Source organism: Montipora foliosa, chromosome 10, assembly GCF_036669935.1.
Source record: "Montipora foliosa isolate CH-2021 chromosome 10, ASM3666993v2, whole genome shotgun sequence".
In the NCBI taxonomy this organism is placed as follows: domain Eukaryota; kingdom Metazoa; phylum Cnidaria; class Anthozoa; order Scleractinia; family Acroporidae; genus Montipora; species Montipora foliosa.
Window position 1 is genome coordinate 65,001 of NC_090878.1, and position 25,000 is coordinate 90,000.

The window sequence follows — 25,000 nt, forward strand, 5'->3', positions numbered from 1 at the left end:
TATATATATTTTATTCATTTGTAAATACAGTATACAAGTATATCACTCAATTTCAAGCAGCCAGTTGTTAATTGCCTATACGTAGAGAGATTTACAACTGTATTCGAAGACAAATAAAGTTTCCATTATTATTATTATTATTATTATTTGCTTGTCACGTGATTAAAATATCAAAGAAGACATCCTCACAGCGTTGAAAGTTTACCTTCGATTTGAAACTAAAAGAAACGAAACATAAACAAATCCTCCTCGAAAACATCCACGCAACGCGCGAGTAACATCCGTGGAAGAACTGGGGACCATGTCTAAAATTAACTTAAGAGGGATTACCTTTCGTAGAAAGCCTATATGGGGGATTCTCTCTCTTACCTTGATAATCTCTTGAAATAACCCTTCATCGGTAACAAATTTTGAAACTACTCTGCAAACTATAGCAAAGAAAATAAAAAATCTAGTGAATTACAGTAGACTTTTGTAAGAGTCCTCGGTAGGAACTTGCATGTTCCACCACTACGCAGACCGTGGTAATGTAGAAACTCAAAAAGACGAAACCCATCAGAGGTAACATTTACAAGGTTCATCTCATAAAATCATAAAGTAATGTCACTCTCAGCCTCTACGCGTATGTTCGCTTTGCATTTCAACGGAAATACTGAGACAAAAGGTCAACGCTATAAATAAATCGCTAATCAAACATAACTATAATCTTTGTCTAATTCCACTACAAGAAATGATAATATTTACAGATTGAACCCAGAATTTAACTGAGAGCCCATTACAAACATGAAAAGAATGGATTTTAACTTAACTCAGCCGCCATTTTGAGACCGTATGCTCTCCCAGTGATCTTTGCGTGCCTATTCAAGTTGGTGTCAAAAAGCAAATCCCCGTCTAAGCCCCGCTCAAGGTCCCCGCTCGCCCAGCGATACTTGCGCCTAATGCTGTCGAAAACCCCGCATACCATGGCAAAGGTGACAGTCCAAAACCGCTGAAATCCCCCGCTAATGCCCCGCATTCCCCGGGTATGGGGGTGCGGGGCTTCCCACTGACTAGTGCATTAAATTAAGCGATCCGATTCAAGTTCAGATAAAGGCAAGAAAAAAAGGTTGGTTTAATCATGTCCAAACAGCAGGATCACAAACAAAAAAATGTTTAGCGGATCCGAGATTCACCCAAATCCACCGAAGTAGCCATGGGCCAGGGGAAATTCCTTTACTTATCTTGACATTTTGAAAAGCTATGGAATGTCTTACGATAAGAGCACACTTCTAATATTTCATGATTTGAAAATTTCCAGAGAGCACATACACTGATGCCCATCTATGTGTTACACGTGAAACTTAATTCATTAGAAGTGGAGAGATCATAAATTACAGATACATAAAACCAATGACTTTCTTTATAGAAGTGTTGGTCGCTTTGCTCGTGGCAGAGACATGTTGCGGCAAAGTGTTTTGGGAAACAGCGGAGGATATTTACGAAAGTAAGCATAACAGATAAGATATGAATGTCACTCTATTTGAACTGCCCACACTAACTTTCTTTTGTAGAGAATGATTGTCCCACTTTCTATCTTGACCTCTAAGCCATAAGCAGAAAAGTGAAGAGATGCATTCATTGGTGATGACTAGGGAATACTCGCAAGAATTCCGAGAGCTCCTACAGCAGTCGAGACAACATCGGAAGGTCAGCAAGTTACAGGACTGCAGTAGACAATTAACTATGGCTGACATACTCCCCGCATAAATGTTGTCAAGAATTTGACTTTACTTCAAAGAAGACTGGGATTAAACTTAGTTCCCAGAAGCGTTTCCTTTCGCTCCACCAAAAGGGTGGAGCACAGAAGGTTCTCAGTAGAGGAGTTTTGAAAGTTAATGCGCACAACATATTGTGTTTTAGGTTTGCGAGCTATTCCTCCACTTGAAGAAACGAGACATAAAATGATGACATATCTCCTTGATCGCCATGACAACTCAAGAGACAAGAGATTCACTCCATATTATGACGTCGTGTTTGTTCTCGATTCATCCGAGTCGATATCCAGGGCCGACGTCAATGTCAGTGTAAGTGTTGCGAAGAGCCTGGTGACAAGGTTTGAGCCTGACTCACGATTCGCTGCAATAACATTTGGTGCCAATGCCTCTGTAAGCTTCAATTTTAAGTCACCCAAGGTAAGCAAAAGGATCAACACAGGAACTGGTCTAATGGCAAAAGGTCGCCAATTGTAGCCCGTACCAGGCTTTCAGATTAGAGGACTTAAGCAACGACAACGGAGAGGGCAATTAGAGCTTCACAAATTTGCATAATTACTGGGCAGTTTGCACGCCCTGCACGTGCATTTTTCGCTTTTGTCCATTTCTTTCCCGTCGCCAGAAAAACAACAACGTAAAGTAGCCAAATTTGAGGTTTCAGGAAGAACCTCAGCACTCCAGGATATTTTCTCGCCTAAATTAAGCGCCGTTCCGACCAATGTAATTTTTGAGGAACTACCACAACCTTGTCATATTCAAAAGGTTGAAATAGTCACCAAGTCATGATTACAATAACGCGAATTTATATTTTGAGATGACGTTCTCGTTGCCGTTGCCGTCGCGCCGTCGTTGCTTAAGTTTTCTACTGTGGGATGTGCGGGAAATCAAAGCTGAACTCCGCGCGCCGAAGGAGCGCACGCGGAGCACCACGATTAAGGTAACCCATTGATACGAGAAATGTTGGTTTTAGCTATGACGTCATTCGCGACCGTCCGTACTACGTCCACCCCTCCATGTATGCCAATGTGACCTCAGTTAGACTAAGTGAAGGGGTTTATGTGGTTTGCATGTGCAAACATGATTGCTTTTTCTGGACTGTTCGAAACGATTTTTCACGGAAAAACCTCTGCTAAAGGATGGAAAAAATCCCAGGGAAATGCTCCGCATTCAGGCTTGGCTAAGTCTATATATTAGCAGACGTGCAGCCAAAAAACTAAAAACTGGGGACTGGGAATAATTAACAATTATTCCTCGAGCCCGAATGGGCTCTGAGTCAATAGCCCATGAGGCCGAAGGCCGAATGGGCTATTGACTCAGAGACCATGAGGGCGAGAGGAATAATTGTTTTAGTAAAATCCAACTAGTTGGTAAAAAAAATATCGAGACAAAACATCTTTCGCTAGTTAAAGCTACAATCTTAGACAAAACTGTTGGGAAGGTTAGCACTTTTGAAGTCTTCATTGCTTCTCTCCCCTCCCCCCTCCTTCAATGTTGTGCAAAACTGAATGGTTTCAGTGAGAAATTGTTGACTAACCTTCCAACATTGAATAGGGGGGAGGGGGGCTATGTAAGAGAAAGTGAAACTATTTCTTTTGAGCATTGACGGACGCAGGTTGAAATGCAGCTCTGGTGTGGTTCATTTACATAACCTTCCCAGCTACTTTTGTCTATGATTGTCTGAAAATTCTGGGTGTGGTCTTAAATTGGAAAGACGACTTTTTTCTTAGCGTTTACAGTGCCTTTGAAAAACAAACACAATTAAATCTTGCTTTAGCATTTAACTGTTTTTGGCCATGTTATCATGATTTTTAGGCGTTTATCTGGTTAAAAATAAGGCAAGTTTTCAACTTTCATACATGTGTTAGGACGACATCAGTGTTGCATTAATGTCTCAATGGTATTAAATTGTAGAGCAAATAACATGATGAAAATTCCTTCGTAAATGAACAGAAAGGGGAGAAGACTGAATGATAGTTAATTAAAGCCAAAAAGCTGGTCTTGAAAGGTCAAACGAGTTCACGGACTAAACTCTTACAATGGCGGACGTCAGTTGCACTTTGCCACGTTGAGAGCAGTGCCTTTTAAAAACGTCATGTGCATTTCAAACAGAGTCACATTAAATAAGTAAATTAACAGTGATTACTTTTTTCGTACCAGTAGCGTGAGTAGGATGGCCTGTCAATCATTGACCTATTTTGGGAACATTAAACATGTATGTGAACATTACTCCATGACATTACTCCATAAGAAAATGCGAAATATATGCCCAATGAATGTGGTATTTTGCAACAATAACGTAGTTATATGTAAAGCATACTGGAATACGTACAATGTATTTCTGATTATGGACAAAAGTTATTGTATCCACTTATTTTCAACATTACTCCATTGAAACCATGTATACACAAAGGTTAATTAGATACGTTATTTCAATTTAAGCTCTCTTTATGGAGTAATGTTGCAATTTACCTAAAATAAAGCTGAAATGACCATGAAAAGTCCTACTACTATTTCCTTTGAAACCCTTTACACTCCAGTTTCAATAATTTATCTGTAGCTGTGCTGTAAAGGCATTATTTTAGGCTTCGAAAATGGAGTAATGTTGGGAGTGATGTCGGGAGTAATGTAAGTGCTCTCGCACTGCTCGCACCATTTCTTGCTAAATCAATTGAAATAAAACAGTTTTTGGCATTCTTCCAACGTCCTCCAAAAAAGAAAGCTATCTTTTAACGAATATGAAACATCAAATAACAAAAATGTATTTTTTATGGCATTCTTAGTAAACACTTCCCCAACAGAACGGATTTTGGAGTAACGTTGTGAAGGGTCACGCAAGTCTGAAATCCAAATCATAAAACGATGATTTTAACCAAATTTCAGTATTGTGAGATTTTATTTATGCATTGGAAAGTACATTATAAGAACATGTCCAGAATAAGAAATGGAAGCCACATGTCAAATACTACGAGAGTTGTAAGCGTTCAAAGCAGATTTCCTACTCTTATACAATCTTAGACAAAACTGTTGGGAAGGTTAGCACTTTTGAAGTCTTCATTGCTTCTCTCCCCTCCCCCCTCCTTCAATGTTGTGCAAAACTTAATGGTTTCAGTGAGAAATTGTTGACTAACCTTCCAACATTGAATAGGGGGGAGGGGGGCTATGTAAGAGAAAGTGAAACTATTTCTTTTGAGCATTGACGGAAGCAGGTTGAAATGCAGCTCTGGTGTGGTTCATTTACATAACCTTCCCAGCTACTTTTGTCTATGATTGTAGACTTTAATTGTTGTTTTGGTTTTCAAAGCCGGCGCTTTTCGCTACTAGTGGGCTATACCAAATAGCCTACTAGTAGCTCAACCAATCAGAACGCAGCATTGATAATAGACCACTAGTTGGATTTTACTAAAAGGCGCATACTCTCCACGAGCTCTTTCGTTTATTTGCACACCTAAACCTGATGACACAAGACCTTATTAAACAAAGTTAATGCAAAATGTTCCTCTTAAGTCTCTTCACTGTTCAATTCTATACTTTCTATGGTTATTCACCAGCTCGCAACTGAACTACTCCTCAGTAAAATGCACCATCAAGGAGGAAACAAGAGCATACTGAATGCTCTCGAAACGACACAAAACGGATTGCTACTGAACCGCGACTCTGGAGTTCGCAAAGGAAGCCAAAAGAGAGTGCTACTGGTAGCTAATGGGCCTGCTACAGAAAACCTACAGAGCTTAACTTGGGCAGCCAGTCGGATCAAAGCACTCGGGCCAGAAATCTTTCTTGTGGCCCTCGGCGACAGGATACCCAGTGTTAAGGAACTTGTCGCGATACCGACTTCGACGGATGCACATTTTTATCGCATATCCAATATGAGCGCTTTCAAGCAAATAGTAGATGGGATTCCTGTGCACATTTTCTACCGAGACTATTATTTTGATGACTGAGGTCACGAAACTTGGAAATCAAATATGCTCGGTGTGATTTGTAGCATTAGAATCATATCTATTTTCTGGGTTAAAATAAACGAAGAGGAAAGAACGGACAGGAAGGAAATTTGCTAAAAGACTTCTGTAAATGCCTTATTACACCTGAAATGGTTTGTCTTTATAAGAACTTTAATTAAAACTGTGGGCAACGCCTAACAATTTTTCATCAACTTTGAGCGGTGTATCACTGATCGGAAAGATCAGTAGATATAAAGAGATGCATTGATCAATACTGACTCACTCGGGAATACTCGGAAAAGAAAAAACCCGACAGCTTTAAACAGGAGTCGAAGATATGACCTTCCGATTACTACGGATACTCTACCACTAAACTACACTAGACTTGTGGTTGCTAGGCAACTGAACTAGGGTTAGGTGACAACTGTCCTCATAAAATTGGTTGCATTTTCCCCACCAGTGAGAAATAACCACATTTTCCAGAATATTTGTTTTTGTTTGTTTGTTTGTTTGTTTTTTTTGCGGGAATGAAATCCTCGATTTTCTGTGACTTTCTTGAACACAGAAAATCCTGTAAACATTTAATAAATAACGGAGCGGTTGACGCTATGACCATAATGATCGCTTAACGAGGTCATTTCCTCGAAAAGGACGAAGTCGATGTCTTCATTAATAATTTTATATGCAAGGTTTCCCCAAAAGCGGAATTTTTGAAAGTTTTATTCTTTGAAATCCAACGCAAACCCAAATGTTATGCTTTAAAAAACAAACAAAACAAAATATTCATTCGCAAATAAAAAGCAATGCGTAAATACCCCTTTCTTTCAGACAAGACGATGATAGCAAAAACAGTCCACTTAGGATACTAACGGAAAGTATAAATAGAAAGCACAAGGCGAGCGTGATTTATTTTGGCTCTTCACGCAATAGTTCCTTAAGATAGCGTGACAAGCCAAAAAAATAAGCCCAAGGTGAACCAACGTGGGAGTCTCTCACCTAAACAATTGAAGTCTGTGGATTTCTCAGTATGTTTTTCGCTGCTCGTCCAGATACTGTTACCAGCTAAGAAAAACAAAGACACTTCAAGAAACTTTCAATCGCTGATGACACCACCACGCAAGTTTAGCTCTTAAAATCCTATCGATATTTCAGAATATAGTGTTCGTCAGGAGCTCATCAAAGGAGTCTCTCTCTCCCTTACTTGGCTTGGGAGTAGAGTAGATTTATTCATCGAAAGACGGTCTTCCTTGGGAGATTCAGCACGCACACTGTTGTAAAAGCCAATCAAAACAGAGCTATCTCAGCGTCAAAGAAAACATAATACTTTTCGCGGGAAAAACCTGTTCCTAAAAATGAATTTACTCGGGAAAGGGTTGACTTAAGCAATTAGTGGAGATAGAGGATTCCCTAATGAGCTACTGGTGTTAGTCTCTCACTTATTTTGTTCCGGGGGCACCTGTGAATTCTACTTGTTACTCAGTTAAAATTGCAAACTGCACGGCTGCCATTTGCGCCATAAAGCAGTCTGCAAAAGTCCCCCGCAAAAATTTTGAACATTGCCCCTGAAAAGCCCCAAACATGCAATGTCTGGAAAATCGCTGGTTTCCATGAAAATACATTTCTGAATAATTTTATCAATGTGTATTGCTACACATGCCCCACTTTCGGCCCTGGAAGTAATCGTTACGTGACTACCTGTTCCCCCCGTGATTTTGTCTTCAATAATGGTTCTATTAATTTTTTCCAGGGTTTGTAGTATTGCTATATTGTAAAATGGACAAACACAGTTTGTAACGCAATCGGGTGAGCCACTACAGGGTGTCTGATATTGTAAATAGTGGTCTAACTCTCAGAGAATTTACAAATCACCACGAGACTGATGTGATATGTGCAGTATACAAATGCATTACCATTACCATTAGACTTATCTGTACGTACTTTAGACTCCGCCACATGAAACAAGCCCAAGTCGCTAAGAGTTTCCTCTACTCTCTTTGAACGCTCGCGTTTATTCAGCTTTCTGGAGAGTCTTAAGGAAGCAGAGAAATGCAAGTTCTCTCTCACCGTTAAAGTTCCCATCACAACATCATCCTGGAAAATTATAAAAAACTGAATGCATAGAGTGGGGTTCAATTAAGTGTTGAATGAACTTCATTCGTAGGCAAGTGGTTTAGAAAGCACCAAGGACGGTGCCAACTAATTCAAAGGAATATTTGCGTGGTTTATGAGTATGCGGGAAAAGCAAAAAGAAAATTGGGGGAAACCACGCATTTTTCAAAGATGATCAATCAACAATATTAATTATAAAAAGCTTTAAAATACAAGGCAATGTATGGCGTCCTTTTCCAAAATGAAGCTTAATTGTCTCTAAAAAATGCATGGTTACCCCCAATCTTCTTTTTGGATACCAAGAGCACTTGCTAAGTTATGCTTTCTCTGCGTAGATTTCTTTAGATGCGCAGAACGTATGCACAATAATAATAGTAAGCACCGTCCTTAAACCCACTACAATTCTTAAAGAGAAGTACGATCGTCCGGGTGAGTGTAGTCCTGAGGACTGATTAGGGTGACATTGAATGATGTTTAGCTAACCTAAGCGTAACTCATTTTCAGAGTCAAGTGATTGGTGTAACGTCAGTGGATGGTATAAACGCTGTGGTCCATGATGTCACTGGTCAACTAAGCCGTTAGCGTTTACGCCTAGAGAACCATGCATAATGAACTATGATTCCATACATAATCGACAACAAGGAAAGAAAAAGCGGACGGACACAAAACCTAAGCAACGTCAGTTTGAGTTTTGCATCGCCTTAAATACAATTGCTTCATTTTCCAAATCATATCCAAAGGCAACATCAATCACTGTTCTCATGATACGTTTTCTCACGTCAGTTGCACATATTAGTCAACATTACAATCCATCCACCAAAAACACGTTTCCCTTTTGCATGGAAATTCTGTGATCATTTGATGCTAATATGTTCATAATACGCCGTCTTCCATTAGCAACTCAGTATTTTGATGAGACAAAGCGTACAACGACGTAGAATCATGTCACGACTATCTATGCGAAACAACATTCCAGAATTTCATTGCAGTCAGTGGAGAAATTTAAGTATTTCCAGAGTACCCCATGGAAAAAAGTACAGGCTTAAAAGAAATTTGAATCTATAACCGAACGATTGTGCCGTAAAATGGCTTACAACCGAGCAACCGAGCCATCTAGAAGCTGGTCAAGGTGAGTTAGTTTGTATTGACGTTGGGAGATGTACAAAAGCCAAATATTTATATTGACCTGCTCTCAACTGTGCGGTTTCATAGCTCAGTTGGTAAAGCAATGCACTGGCATCGCAGAGGTCATGGCTTCAAATCCCGTTGGAGCCATCTGAATTTTTCAGGTGTCTATAATCAGAGACAGTTGCTTAAATTATCCAGATACGTGCGAGGAGCATTTCTCTCTTTTCGTCTCTTTGATTTTGGTAAAAGTCACATTGTGCCGTTTGCCGTATAAATCTCTCTAATAAGTTCTGTTTTATTTAAAGACAATTCTAAAAGCTGTGTGTGTTTGTCACTTTGGCTTTCTTCAACCAACCTGTACAACATATCCGGTGATACATTTGAAATTCTCTGGTTGCTTTTGTCCATTAACAAGGACTACACCTGACAGATGTTTTCGATCCTTCCGGCCAGCCAAGATGTCCAGAAGCCTGAAATAGCGTTGAGAAGTCAAGTATGTGAAAAACCAGGAAATAAAAAACAAAGATTGAAGAGCCCCCAGAAAAAGACAGCTGTATACAACAGTAAATAATCGGATACCTGAAATCGAACAGTTACATCAGCCAATCATATTAAGTGCACTCAGCTTAATCCATCAATCACAGAACTTATCACAATAACCATAGCAACAACCACTTAGCCTACCAAACTGGGGATTTTCCAAAATGGACAAATTTGTAACATTAGACAGTGAAAAAGGAATGCACTAATTTTCCTTTCTTGGAAATTGTAATGGTTATGATTAATTGCTAACAGGACTTTGTGTCGTCCAATTCGGTCTGTAATCATACTAGTGATTAAACAAATCGGACTCCCACTACACGGTCGTCCAATTTTGTTAATCACTTGTACGACTACACACCAAATTGGACTCCACTCAGTCCTGTTACCATTATACACAATAATTAGTGAAAAATAAAGTAGTCAATGCACCAATACAATTTGAGAAAATTGTAATGGTTATGATTAATAGCAAAACATTGTTGGTTACAAAGGGCAGCTCTGAGTCATTTTCATGTGAAATACTGCAGGGTCCTCATTGTTCACACAACCATGGCTGGAATGTGAAAGACAAAGACCAAATACAATGACACCATTCAAGAAAGCAAAAAATCTAACTAACAAGCAAAATACTCCATTTCTGTTGTTTGCAGTTGACCGTAAGTAATTCCTGAATAATTATCCAAAGGTCTACTACACCAATGTGGTAGAAACAGAACAAAAACAATTAAGACCTTTTAGACAATTTTCCAAAAATTATTTACTATACTGTCCACTGCAAACAAAAGAAATGCTGTGTTTTCTCGTCACAGTTTTACATTTACTTGTTTCTTGAAGTCTCTGTTTGTAACATTCTGGGCTGGGGGTGTGGGAAATGAGGACTCTGTGATTATTAATTCACCAGAAACGACTCAACAATCATCAAAATCATGTTTATCCCATTTACTGTTTGATGTGTTACTAATACTTTTAGGAGGTGGGAGGAAGTCCTTAGTTTTTTGGGTCTTTGATCATTGATGGAGAAGTCTTAAGATTTTTTCATTATACAAATTAAAAAGATCTCAACATCCTTCATCATTGATCCCTTTTAGCTCATCAAATTCCCTCACCACTGGGGTACCTTATCAAGAAACCATATTGCTCCTTAAAAAGGGTCTCAGAGTAAAGGGAAAAATAAAAAGGATGAAGATAGGACATTTGTTGAAAAATAGGAAGAAAATTTGATATCCTATTATATTATACATACGTTGTCTTTCCACTTCCTGTTGGTCCAAGTATTGCATTTAATCCAGGTTGCACAAGGCCACTTAAATCATGAAATACAGAAAGAATTTAAATTTATATTAATACCCGTAACCCCTACATCCACTCAAAAACTATGTCGTCTCTAACTCAATGACTCCTTGGAGTGAGACTTGATAGATTTTACAAATTTCTAGTCTCTAAAGAAACTGTGGTGCTGCGTTGGTGGGAGAGTCAAACAGAAAAATTTGGTTTTATCAAACGTGTTGATAAAGGTCGAATTAGTATTATTACCACCATGAATGATTTGGAAAGCTGACGTTTCGAGCGTTTACCCTTCGTCAGAGTGAATAGAGGAATTGATAAAACCAAATTTTCATTAATAGATTTTACTCTGTCTGATACCACACAATGTTACTCATCAATAGTGGGTGGTTTAGGAGTCAATGGGTTAAAAAATAAAAAACTTTATAAAGAGAAGAGTTGGAGCAAAGGTCAGAGCACTGTCTACAAATGTTGCCTATGTTCAATTCCACTACTCCATGTTGTATGTTTGTTAAATTAGTTTGGGCCTCCACTATGAAAGTATTTGTTTATCGACTACTTTAACTTAACAATGATCTAATTGCTTGCTTCAATTTAACAAATCGAAAGTGGTTTAGCGTTGTCTGTACTCTTATCGACAATGATATTCGTCATCACAATGGTCAAAATGTTGTGGACTCACGAGGCACAGCTGAGTGAGTCCAGAACAAATTTTAACCACTGTGATGACAGATATCATTGTCGATAAGAGTACAGACAATGCTGAACCACTTTCGATTTGTTTTTTACCACAATATTCAACACTAAAGAAAGTTTTTATTTCAGAGTGTGAGCAAAATCATGACACAAAGAAAGAGCAAGCGTTGTCTATAACTTTCTTGCAATATGATTGGTTTATTCCCCAAATGGGCGTTCCTGATTGGCTATTACATTGCGTGACAAATTGATGCGAGCATGACGCATACAGCATTGTCTAGACTCTTATTGACAATGGTAAATTAACCTATCAGATTGCAAAATTACAAGCAATTGTGGTAAAATCCTTTATTTTCTTCAAAATAAGATTCAAATGATGTTACAGTAGCACAACCTTCACCTGAGATTTTTGATAATTTGTCTCTCTTTCTTTATTCCTTTCTCCTTGGTGGTGACTGAGTAACAAATGTTGTGATAGGAGATTACTGTTGTACTTCCAAATTGGCTTGAATCTGTCGAAAATGACCGGCTTAGTGGTGAAGGGCCATTTGGTTTGGTGTCATACACTGGAACATCATGTGTTCTGTGGTTTTCCAAAGTAGGATGTTCTGTTCCTAACAGTGGTGTCTTTTCATTACTTGATATCTCTTGGTCCATCTTATAACACTGTACGCTGCGGAAGTACTCCGGTATCACTTTAGAATCTAAAATAGATGGGAGACATCAATGTTGCCTTTAAAATCCATTCTCAGGTTGAATCCAGTTTTACCTTGAAAAAGTAGGTTAAATTGGTGATCCTCATTTAACCTACCAAGGTTGAATATGCACTCAGATGAATTGAAGAAACTTTTTTCTGGAGCCTAAATTAAGCCTAGAAGGAAATTAGGGTCAGTTTTGGTTATTATACATGTACGTGGATATCAATTATTGACTTATTATGCAAAAGTAAAATAATGAAAAGAGGTTGAGCATATTCGTCATTATAGTGTAGTGGTGAAGACACAGGACTATAGATCTGAAGGGTCTGAAATCGGGAACCGGTAAGTGCATAGTACACTTCTTTGTTCCCTTACTACATTGTAATGTTGAGAGTGAATAGATAATTGTATCAATAAAGAAACCGATAAGATGATATGAAACATTAACAAGATGTGTTGAAATGCATAAGACAGAGTTTGAGGGAAGATATCTATAGATGTTTTCTGTCCTTTTTGGGGGGTTGATAGTTGCTAACTATTCAACTTAAGTAAAATGAAGATCACCAATTTAACCTTGTAGGTGAAAACGGATTCAAAATGAGACCACTGCCACATTAAAGAACTATCAAATTATTATCCTATATAGTTCTCTTTGTAATGACAAGGCCATGCCTCACAGAGAATAAAATTAATATGATTCAGCTAAACAAACTGTATCTTGGTGTCACCCCTGCAAAATACAATGTAAGCCTGACAACCACATTTCTGACTAGACGTCAAAGCCTTATGCTTTCTTTGAAGGAAATTTTAAGAATTAATACATGTAGTTTCACACTTAGAAAGACTTTGCCATACAACACACGTCTCTTCGAACATTGACCTCTTTGGTCTGGGACCCAAACCAATATGCCAAACTTACAATGGTTCAGAGAACTGTCTGTGTTCCTCATTTTGAACTAAACTACTAATGGCCGCAAAACACTGGAGTACAATAACTTTCCTTTATCTTCTGCAACACATGGCTGTTACAATGCATACATTGTTTGGCTAGCCTGGATCGGGTTTTAGTTTAAATGGAGGCAAGCATTTCGATACAGTCATTGGATATTACATGGCTGCATAGGAGAGTATCCTTTCCTATATTTGTACATTTTCACAAGTCAAGAGCTACCTTAATATTGGAGAAAAAGTACAACAAGTATCGTAAAAAAGGTTGCTGTTATTCATTGTGGTGAAGTACAATAATAATAAAGTTTTCTCGTTTGTCTTACAATGTGGTCACTTGTGATGTAGATTGCGACGTTTCGACTGCATACTGCTAGTCTTCATCAGGTGATGAGGTCAACTGGTTACGCGTCACCTTTTAAGCAGGATGCTCCACTGTGATTGGTTCAGCAGCTGTGATTGGAGTATTTTGATCCTTGCTGTTTTGGTGTGTTGTTCCTTCGGCAGTCCGCTGTCGTACAGTTCTCCTGTGGTTGTGCTTCTTGATCGTGGGCATCCATGCTTCCGGAATTTCTATTCCACTATCCCTGTTGATGTTGTTAGGGTGAAGTCTTATGTGAATCGCCTCTTTAACCCTGCATGTGTACCAATGAGGATCACGATCAATAAACTTTAATTCATTCCCGCTTTGGAACGAAGTAAAGCGAGGATCAAAATGCACCAATCATAGCTGCTGAAAACCAACCAATCACAGCGGAGCATCCTGCTTAAAAGGTGAAGTGTAACCAGTCGACCTCATCGCCTGATGAAGACTCGCAGTATGTAGTCGAAACGTCACAATCTACATCACAAGTGACCACATTGCGAGACAAAAGAGAATACTTTCTTATTATTGTACTCACAATATTTGATTGTAATTTTTTTTTTATCTTTAGACCCTGTGTGTACATGTACACCAAGAATGGAAAATTTCTAATCGGAGACTTCTTACTCCAAAACTTTGTTTACTGATTAACTATCTCTGACGACAAGTCTCTCCCCTGGAAGGTACTTGAGGTCTGAGCCTTCATAAAATGTGTCAAGCAACACAAGATTGAAGTGATTCTGCACCTGTGCGCACATTCATATTCGTTTATTAAGTGATACTTCCATCTGCATCTTCCAGGTGGAAGACAGTCAATCTCATTAAATGAATGAAGTTTTTAAGATATTAGATCTTACATGTAGAGAGACTTCTCAAAGTTAATTGCAACATACTCCAATCTAAACATCACTAAATATTTATACCAGTGTTAAACAGGGAGAGCTCACACCCTCACTACCTCACAACAAATTTATGGCTGCATGACTAATCCACTTACTCTTCCTGAATTTCAACATGGATTATTTTTAATTCGTAGCAATTGCAAAATGCACAATCTCTACAATTTAAATATAATTATCTGAGAACAATAAATAATTATTTATTATCCACATGCAAGGCCTTCTAATATATTAGCAACATTCACATTTAGTATAAATACACAGGTGATTATATACAAAATTTGCACGCTCTCATTGGCTTCATCTCGGTCAATATTCACCGATAATCACTGAGCCTGAGGCGGATAATTGTTAAATATAATATATACATAAAGTTGCAAGGTACACTGCTTTTTTAAGGCAGTGACAGCAATTTATTATAATTACCAGCTGAAAGAATCACTTGATCACGAGCAACATTACTCGTGACATCTTGTGACACATTTAAGAGCACGCTGCGTTTTTGCCCTCCATTGCTTGCTCGGCTGTTCAATTCAATTTCAAAGCCTATGCCATTTCTTACTGAGCTAAACTGCAGAATACTCGGCACTTATTTGCATAAGAATAGCATGTATTTCCATAAGCCTCGTTCTTCACACGATGTCGCTACAGTATAGTATTCTGCATCAATACCTCCCTAAAAATATTGGCTTATCACATGATTACGTAATTGACAATTTTCGTTACTGTGCAAAACGTGGCGAGAAATATTAGAAACAACAGAAAAACCTGCATGATACCTGTTCTATTTAAAGCCATTCGCATTGATTGTCACAAACCTTAACTCCACTCGAATTTTGGTTTGTATTTTATTCTTAAGCTACATGAAGTGTACATAATTTGGCAGAATATTTATCATTAATGCATGCAAGCTCTAAAACTAGATAAACACGTTTAAAAAGCAGTCACTTCTTGTCCTTTCTATCAGTAGGGGCATAAATTTTAAGAAATGCAAACAATTTTGCAATTTTTGAAGGGTTTCATACCGCGCTCGGAACGCCTGACGTGGACTGGTCTGTACGTTCAAAGGCTAGATAACTTTATCCTTTGGACAGGTCACTTCCATAAAATATACTCCACGTTAAACGTTGACCAAGTCTTTGGTACACGTCTTTACTAAGATATGCTTCGATTGTGTATTTTCGAGGTCACGTATGCGAATACTACTATCTCGCACAGATTGAAACTGTCGGAAAGTGACTATATTCGATTCACCGGATTTTAAAGGTTCTCGGGCGTTTGAATCAACTGGGCCCTGAACAAAACTAGGAATGTTGACGAAATGCAAGAATCAAACTTATCCGAAATTATATCGATACATTAAAAATATGCTTTCATCAAGAGAACATTACCTTCACGATGCTTGATGCTTGATAGTAAATGATCCCAATCAGCCTATATGTTTGGTCACGCTAAGGTCACGCAAATATAGCGTACTCAAGTGAGCTGAACATTTAATACGTCCAAACCACACCTATATGTATAAACGCCGTTAGTTCAGAGTTAATTTTGATCTAAATATACCTGTTTTAACATTACAGTAAAATTTCATACCTACCAACTCTCCCGGTTTTCCCGGGAGTCTCCAAGTTTGTCATCAAATCTCCCGGTCTCCCGGTTAGAGCACAAAATCTACCGGGAAATTCCTACCGTGGCCTTTTTCAAACAACAATAAAAGTAAGGTGACACACGCTAACACGGTGTGGCCAACACATCACGCATGCGCATAACCATTTCTCTCGGCCAATAGACCCCGATACGGCGGCCATTTTGATTTCTATTGTTTCGAAAGACATTATGGGATGCCCAGGGGCAAATTAATATGTATTTGCCCCTTGGGCACCCCATAATGCCTATTCGAAACAATAGAAATCAAAATGGCCGCTGCATCGGTAAAAAGGTCTATTAACAGCCATGGACGGCCATGGACAGCAGTTTCGGCCTTTTGGGCCTCATCAGCATGGTGTAGGTGCATAGCGTAGCGTGTGTCACCTTGCTCTTAGTGTTCCTTTTTCAAATATTTTTCATTAATTTCGTTATTTTCGAAATGTCAAAAAGGAAAATACACAATACATGGTAGGAAGTTGGCGCGGTTGTGGGAACAATAGCAATGTGCGGTAAGCCATTTTGTTCTAGCCGAGATCGCTAGAGAGGTCGAGAACATTAGGAAGGCCTTCGGGTGATTTTCGGAGGGCATTCAGGCATTATCGAAAATGACATTCTTCCGATGCAAATATTTCTTGACGTCTCCAGATTTTTGTACTCTGGGGGTTGGCAGGTATGCATGATCAGTAACAGTAACCCTTTTTGCTGTAGTAGGGGGGAAAGGGGGTTGTTTTCTTGATCCCTGAAATGGTTTATGCTCCCTTGTTCCCTAAGATATGTTGTCACCCACCATCTTTGTCCCCCTGTTCCCCAAAAGCCCATTTCCGAGTTGCTGCTTTCCTCAGTTTCAAATCGAGTCCTGGTGCACAACCATTCGTCAGAGCGAAGGGCTAACGCTCGAAACGTCAGCTTTTAGAATCTCTGTACGGTGGCCAATTTACATTATCAACTCCGTTGATAAACCAAATTTTTAATTAAAGATGCCTGACTCACACTTCTTACTATGCTAAAAATATTAGGAGCGCTTGGAATTGATTTTCGATCACCTCCGCCTTGTTTTCGTCCGTGTTTTCTACCCACAGTCTACAGCTGCGCACTATCAAGAGAGTTTTGCACCGCTAGTTGCTGTGCCCTCACGGGTAAACCAATTTGTCTCATAAAAATTGACGCACCACCTCAATTCTGCTCTTGTGAACAGCACTTTCACCCATCACCCCCTTCCCGCCCCCTGGTGTTTAACTAACAATAACAATGAACTTTATGTAATGTTTGAATAAAAAAAGATCAGCAGTAGTCCGCGCAAATAGTCAGCGCATACAGTAATTTATATAATAGCCAAATCAATGCGCGCGCTCTGATTGGTCAATCAGCTATGGTTTATTGTGCCAGTAAAATCAAGGAAAAATCGCGCGTCTTCTGAATTATTATATAAAAACAATAGACCGCAAGTTTCTATGGTTTATAGGCATGATAAACCACTTGAAATGTTGGAAGAACACTCGAAGAATTCGTAAATCACGAGCCGCTCTTCTTTATTTTAAAAAAATCTGCCTTATTATGCACGATGTAGTCAATAATGTAACGCCTCCAAATGTTTCCAACTCAACTTAAGCCCGATTTCCATATGATCTGTTTGCGCCACGTCTGCGAGAGGATCGCCGGTAGGTTTGCGCCACGTCGCAAACACTTCTGCGTGTCCCAGGCATCTGCGGCGATCTGCGGTACACGGTCTGCATGATCAGGAAAGTTGAATCTTAGGGGTGCTTTCCATTATGCCTGACCAACAGGTCGGAGACCACTGGAACTAACAAAGGAAAATTGGAACTACATTTTTCGTAAAAAGTCAATTTCCAACCGGACCGAAGCGTTCCATTTACGTTTTGACCGAGATTTCGGTCACTCCACGGTGAACGCGAATTTTTGTAAATGGAATGGCACGTTTCGGCCGGACTGGACCGACCGGTCAAAGAGATCCACCTCCAGAGGTGGTCTCAAATATTCCGGTCAGACCGATCCGATTCGGACCTTTCCATTTGACTTCAGCACGCAATTTCCGAAAATTTTGGCTTAATGGAAAGCACCCTAGTTCTACTTTCCCGACCATTACGACGCTTCCGACTAAGACAATTTTTAAATTAATTAATGGAACGTGTATCTGAGATGATGTGTGTCCTATGGGCGACACACTATTGTTCGCCTTGAAACATGTCCAATCAGACTTGAAATAAGTGCGCTCCTTTTTCTCCTCGCTTCGCAGAGGATTAGCGGTACGCTTGTCCGCGATCGCTTCAGAGTTAAGGAGGCTCGAAATGGTTTCTCCTTTTTTTCGAAAAAATAAGCATATTCTGTCCTTAGGTACAGTAGTTAGGGTAATCTTTCCAGACGAAATTTGGCCAGGGTATTAAGATCCCATCATAGATTTCTCACATCATATTTTTCTCCAAAATACCATGGCAACGATATAAGGCATTTGTTTGAACTTTAAAATCAACACATATATTTTTTTTTGACAAAAATAACGGAACGGTAAAATCTTCCCATTCAGCGTTACCAGATAATGTTACAAATAATCTCTAAAGTCTTTTATTCAACAAAATCAGTAGGCCAGTTTATCTTAAATTTTTGGAAATGTGTCTCTAATTATTTTTCACTTACAGAATTTTTTTTAAATTTGAAAGACAAACGTTTTAAATTAATCTAAGCTAACAGGCAAAAAATGAAAAAAAAAAATCACCGTCCGCAAGCAGAGATACAAACGAGTAAAGTTGCAAAATCAGGAAAAATGGGGGGCTTACAAGACCAGCATTTACGCATGCGTCACCCTCTCATTCGAGTCCGTGCGCGAGTGGAGCTACAGGCCAACACAAACGGATTTAAGTGACCATTGAACCGTTTGTGTAGAATGTTCGTAGTTTTCGTGAATAGGAGATGTCTATTTAAATTCCACATATATATAGGAATTAGAAGAAAGGTGAGCAAAATTATCGGCATTTGCTTATTTCTGGTGACCCATTTTGAATCATAGCTGACGCGAGCAGCTTTACAATTGCGTGTGTGGCCTATGCACCCGCGCTCAGCTGAAAACCCTTTTCAGCCTCCTTAAATGGAAACATTTGCTTCCTGTTTTTACGATCGTCTGCGATAAGACCGACGCAGACAGCTTCAGATGGTCGCAGACCGTTGCATTCTCGCTCCTAGATTCCATCGTTTCTCTTAGCCAGCGGGGCCTGGAGACAGGATTTCGGGGACCTCCGGAGTTGATGATGTATGAAGTCTTGAAATGTCCACGATCATAGTGTAAACAATTTCTTTTTGCTTTTGTTCATCTGATGAACACGTTTTCAACGAGGATGCCGCCCCATATCAGGAAGCATTACACAAGAGCGGTTACACCTCCAAACTTAAGTTCAAGCCTACACCACAAAGACTACCAAAGCAAAAGAACAGACGTAGAGATGTCATAGGGTTTAACCCTCCGTTTAACAGAAACGTTAAATCTAATATAGGAAGAGCGTTCATCAGCCTTGTCGACACATGTTTTCCAACCGGCCACAAATTGCGGAAAACATTTAACCGAAACACCATCAAATTGAGCTATAGCCGTACACCGAACATGAAACAAATAATAGACGGTCATAACAAAACATTTTAAAGAAAACCGAACAACCCCATGCAGCAAGACAAAACCACAAAATTGTGCAACTGCAGAAAAAAAGATGAGTGCAAGCTACGGAGTGAATGCTTGCAAAAAGAAATTGTGTACCAAGCGGTAAGGTCACAACCAAGGAAATCACTGAGACATTCATCGGTCTGACTGCCACAGAGTTTAAAACCAGATGGAGGAACCACCCGATGTCATTTAAACATGAACGAAGGAAAAATGACACCGAGCTCAGTAAATACTTCTCGAAATTGATGAAAAAGAAGGAAGTCTTTGCAGTCACGTGGAAAATTCTCGCAAACGCAACAGCATACACTAACCTTACCAAGCAATGTAATTTATGCATCACAGAGAATTTTTTTGTAATATCTAAGCCACACATAGCAACCTTGAACAAGCGCAACTAGCTCATCCCTACCTGCAGACACAGAGAAAAATACATTCTTAAGTATAATACTTTTGTCACGCACTAAGTGGCAAATTTTGGTTTTCGTTTACATCGTGGTTTCCATTTTACCGTTCCTCACGCGCGCCACTTTTTGAAATTTGAAATTTGTTTCTTCCGTTGTACGGTTTCTCGTATGTAACCTTAACGATAATTCAGTGTATATGGAGATTAACTCACGAGTGGACCAACTTCGAGCTGGTCTACGAAACAGAACTTTATTAAAATTCGTATGTACTCAGATTGAGCAGCCATTCTACCCATAAACCCTAATGTTTCTTTCTTGACCATTCGAAGCTTTCCCGTACTCGTTAATCTTCCGAACTAGTGTTTCGTTTCTATCATTGGAGATCTCCTTTGCAAGCAGCGACTCGAGAAATAAGCTTTCGTTTTATTTCGTCTTTGTTTCTGACGCCTTTAGCTCAAAGTAAACAAATTTCTTCTTTCGATTTCGGAGAAACAAACGAGTTCGATTGTTTCGTCGGATTGTGCCACTTGCGAATGACGTCATCCCCTTTTTGGCGCGAAACGCAAATGAAAACCTTGCAAGCCAGACAAATCAACCTGTCGTCGCTCGCTCATCCGCTTCGTGTCCGAAAAATCACGCTTCACTCGCCAAAACATTTTTTCTTGGGATTCTCATCAACATGGCAGCTGTCAGCACTACAGCAGAGATTCCTTCTCCACTCAATCTTTCTGATCGTTTGCATCAAAGGCAAAATTGGAAATCGTTTCGTCGTGAATGGAAGTTTTACGAGTTAGCTGCTGGTATGCACAAGAAATCACAGGAAGTTCGGGTGACTTCGCTGTTAAATGTTATCGACAAAGAAGGGATGGACATACATAACACTTTCAAAGGGTTAATTCTTCAGACGCTCTGAAGATCGACCAGGTACTCCAAAAGTCCGAAGAGCGTTGTTCACCGGCACGAAATGAGACTTATGAAAGGTGTAGTTTTAAACGTGAACAGTTGTTGGATAAACCGCTTGATAGTTACATAACTTCATTGATGACATGTGGGTTCTGAACACTGCGCGAATCTCTTGTTCGCGAGCGACTGATTCTTGGTGTGAAATATGACAGAGTTCGTGAAAAACGTCTTGGAAAGCGGGACCTCGACTTAGATAAAGGCATTGAAACGATCAAGGCAAGTCAAGTAACTCACTCTAGAGTGGAGCGAGCGAGATCTCAGAAAAATTTGCAGCGTCCAAAGAAATAAATGCAGAGAAGGACAAGTTGCAATGTCTTTTGAAGGGCAAGCACCGAAAATCCCCACCTCGCAAGGCTCTCTCTCTTAACAAGAGTCGCACAAAGTCTGATGAGTGTTTGTTTTGTGGTGGTATACATGCAATGAAAAGGAAATTGTGTCCAGCTTTAGGTCAAAAATGTAGAAAGTGTGGTAAAGATGGACAATTTGCTGTCGAATGTCGTGTTAAGTCTCAAGGGGCGAAAGTCCACGCAGTTAAAGAAGAAGTCTTCTACATTCACAGTATCTGTGGACAGGATCTAGCTTTTGTTTGTCTCGCTCTAAACAATTCAGTGTCTTTGTCATTTCAAATTTATACTGTTTCTACAGCGAATATTCTGCCTCTTCAGGAGTACATTTAAGCCAAAATTGAAAAGAAAGCCAAAATTGTTCCTAAGGACATTACATTAGTTATGCATGATCTTTTAAAGAGAAAGGCTCATGGCTGAAAGTGGAACATAAAGGTAACAAGCATGGCCTTAACTTTGTTGTTGTGGATCAAAACTTTGCACCTTTTCTTGGCCTCACGTCATCTCATTGCAAGGCATGGGTCTCCATGGGTATCATGGTATGTGATGATGACAATACCTCAGTGAATAATGTAACTGAGGCATCCAAGCAAGAGTTAGTGCGTAGTAACTGTGTTTGTCAAAAGCGATCCCGTGCTTGGACCGTTCGCGGAGGTATTTGAAGGTATTGGCTGTTTGGCGGGAGAGTACAAAATGTAACTTAACAAGGATGTTCCAGCTGTTGTTCACCCCACGAGAAGAGGAAGAGTTCCTGTCCCTAAGAAGGAGGCAACGAGGAAAGAGCTTGACAAGATGGTTTCTGAGAAGATTATTGCTCCCGTTACAGAGCCAACTGACTGGGTGTCCAGTTTGCAAGCAATTCTCAAAAAAGATGGATCAGTCCGGATCTTTTTGGATCCTAAAGATTTGAACAATGCTATTTCAATAGCATTCTGCCCATTGCCCATTGCTCATTGCCCATTGCTCACTGCCCATTGCCGACAGTTGAGGATGCGACTTCTCGACTTACCAACGCTAAAGTGTTCACTGTATTGGATGCCAAAAGTGGTTTCTGGAAGGTAAAACTCAGTGACATTTCCAGTCACTATACCACCTTTAACAACCACGTTGACCGATTCCGATAGCTGGGGATGCCATTTGGCATCAGCTCTGCACCCGAGGTGTGGCAAAGAAAGATGCATCAAGCAATTGAGAGTCTCCAAGCAATAGAAGTGATTGCCGACGACTTCCTGGTTTGTGGATACGGAGACACGGTAGATGAAACAGTGACGGAACATGATCAGCTTTTTAGCAAAGATGTATTATGCTCAATCTGACACTTAATCCTCAGGGGATAAACCTTCGCCATTCTCAAGGCCATTTGCTCACATCTCATGGTGTGGTTACTGATCCTAGCAAAGTTCGCGCCATACGTGATATGCCTACCCCGACCGATGTCAAGTCCCTGAAGAGATTTCTGCCAGGCATGGTCACGTACTTAGCAAAGTTCTTTCCTAAGCTGTCATCTGTGTGTGAGCCGTTAAGGCGACTGCAGCTTAAAGACGAAGAATGGTGTTGGCTGCCTATTGATGATGAAGCTGTGCAGAGTGTCAAGAATCTTGTTTGTCAAGCCCCAGTGTTGAAGTTTTATGATGTTACTGGTGAAGTCACAATTGAGTGTGATGCATCACTCAGTGGACTTGGTGCCTCCCTACTCCAGGAAGGTCACCCAATAGCTTTTGCTTCAAGAGTGCTAACACCAGCCGAAAGTCGATATGTTCAGATTGAAAAAGAACTGTTGTCTGTAGGTTTTGCCTGTCAAAGGTTTGATACATACCTGCACGGTCGAGACATTGTTCATGTCAGAACGGATCATCAATCTCTTGAAGCTATTTCCAAGAAGGACCTTGGTTCCTCTAGTCCTAAGCGTCTACAGAGGATGCTACTGCGTTTGCAGCAATATAACCTCGATGTTAAGTATCAGAAAGGAAGTTTTATGGTTATGTCTGATCCCTTGTCCCGAGCCTACTTGGACGAATCTCCCACACGGACCGAGTACTGCCATGAGCTTGAGAAGATAGTACTTGTGGAGGATTTTCCTATTTCAGAAGCACGATTGAAAGAAATCAAAGACGGTACTATTTAGGATGACAACCTTTAGATGCTCATAACAGTTGTTCTTGAAGGTTGGCCTAAGAGTCTGGATGAAGTTTCAGCAGAGGCCAAGCCGTATTTCCAGTTTAGAGAAATCACTGCCCAAGATGGTCTCCTGTTCAAAGGCGAGCGCCTCACTGTTCCTTCCAATCTCAGGAAAGAAATGATTGAAATGGTCCACTCTTCTCATCTGGGTATTGAAGGATGTCTGTGACGGGCTAGAGAAGTGTTTTACTGGCCGCGAATGAACGCCAAGTTAAAGGATTTGCAACACTTTTAAGCCAGATCAGCCTCGAGAACCACTAGTGCCCCATGAGATTCTATCCAGACCTTGGCAAAAAGTTGGCACAGACCTGTTCCTGTTTAATGGGCGTCAGTACCTGATTAAGGTTGATTATTACTCTTTTTTCTTTGAGGCGGATAAGTTGGACAAGACAGATTCAGCTACGGCAGTTTAAAATGCAATTTAGCCGCCATGTAATTCCGGAGATAGTCATCTCTGACAACGGTTCGCAGTATGCTTCAGCAGAATTTGCACGGTTTGCAAGTGGCTGGCATTTTCAACACATCACCTCCTGTCCGCTTCATTCCGAAAATAACGGAAAAGTTGAGAGTGCAGTTAAAATCGGTAAAGGTATATCATGAAGAAAGCAGTGCGCGGACATTATGACCCATACCTCGCACTATTCGATTATCGTAATACCCACGCGGAAGTTGGTTCATCTCCTGCACAAAGACTTTCAGCAGGAGGAGACGCAATCTGTTACCTTTGTCAGTTAAACAACTAGAGCCTGAGACAGTACCCCTACAAAATGTGCAACAAAAGTTGATTGGCTCTAAAAAAAGGCAGGCTTTCTACTACAACTTGAAGGGAACTGCATTGCCTGAATTGCAACCTGGACAAACTGTCAGGATGAAGAAGCCAAATGCATCTATTTGGTCACAGGCTGTTTGCAAGAAAATGATTGGTCCACGTTCTTACGTTGTTGAGTCGGATGGGTGAACCTACCGACGAAACCGCAGACACCTGCGATCAGTGCTGCAGTGAGAATCATTGCCAGTATGGAAAGCAGCGGCTGAAACACAGCAGTCAGTACCACAAACAGATTCCCTACTGTTAACGAAGCCTGCAGCTGACCCAGTAAAACCTGCACCCTCTACTCGTTAAACCGCCTGCTCGTCTTGTTGAACACTGTTGAACATTTTTATCGTGTTTGTTATATCAAAAGAACTGTGCGGAGTGTTTCTTTTCTTTTTTTACAAAGGGGAAGATGTTATGATAATCGTCACGTGACTCGGACCACGTGCGAAATCTCATGTAGTTTTTGAAGGACCGAACGCCATTAAAGTTGTGTTGTTGTGTTTTAGAAGTCGTTGCACTCTGCTCGGTGTCCTACGTAGATAGTAACAGGGAGACTTGCAACAATTAGTTTGTAGAGAGGGAAATTTTATCAGATTTTTCTTCTATGTAAGTAATCATGTTC

At 40.0% G+C, this 25,000-nt stretch overlaps 1 protein-coding gene and 1 pseudogene across 2 annotated transcripts; one reads left to right on the forward strand and one right to left on the reverse strand.

Annotated features, from left to right (window-relative positions):
* Positions 1–15,871, reverse strand: part of LOC137974175 (broad substrate specificity ATP-binding cassette transporter ABCG2-like) — a 36,774-nt pseudogene extending 20,903 nt beyond the window's left edge.
* Positions 1,361–5,905, forward strand: LOC137974064 (collagen alpha-1(XIV) chain-like). 2 transcript variants are annotated; one of them, XM_068820983.1, is made up of 3 exons: positions 1,361–1,483; positions 1,900–2,171; positions 5,300–5,905. In XM_068820983.1, exons 1-3 carry the CDS (start codon positions 1,390–1,392, stop codon positions 5,690–5,692), a joined length of 759 nt encoding a protein of 252 aa, XP_068677084.1. In that variant the 5' UTR covers positions 1,361–1,389; the 3' UTR covers positions 5,693–5,905. The 2 variants fall into 2 exon arrangements, with proteins under 2 accessions (XP_068677084.1, XP_068677085.1); XM_068820984.1 differs by lacking the exon at positions 1,361–1,483 and adding an exon at positions 1,534–1,686.
* Positions 15,872–25,000: the final 9,129 nt, after the last annotated feature.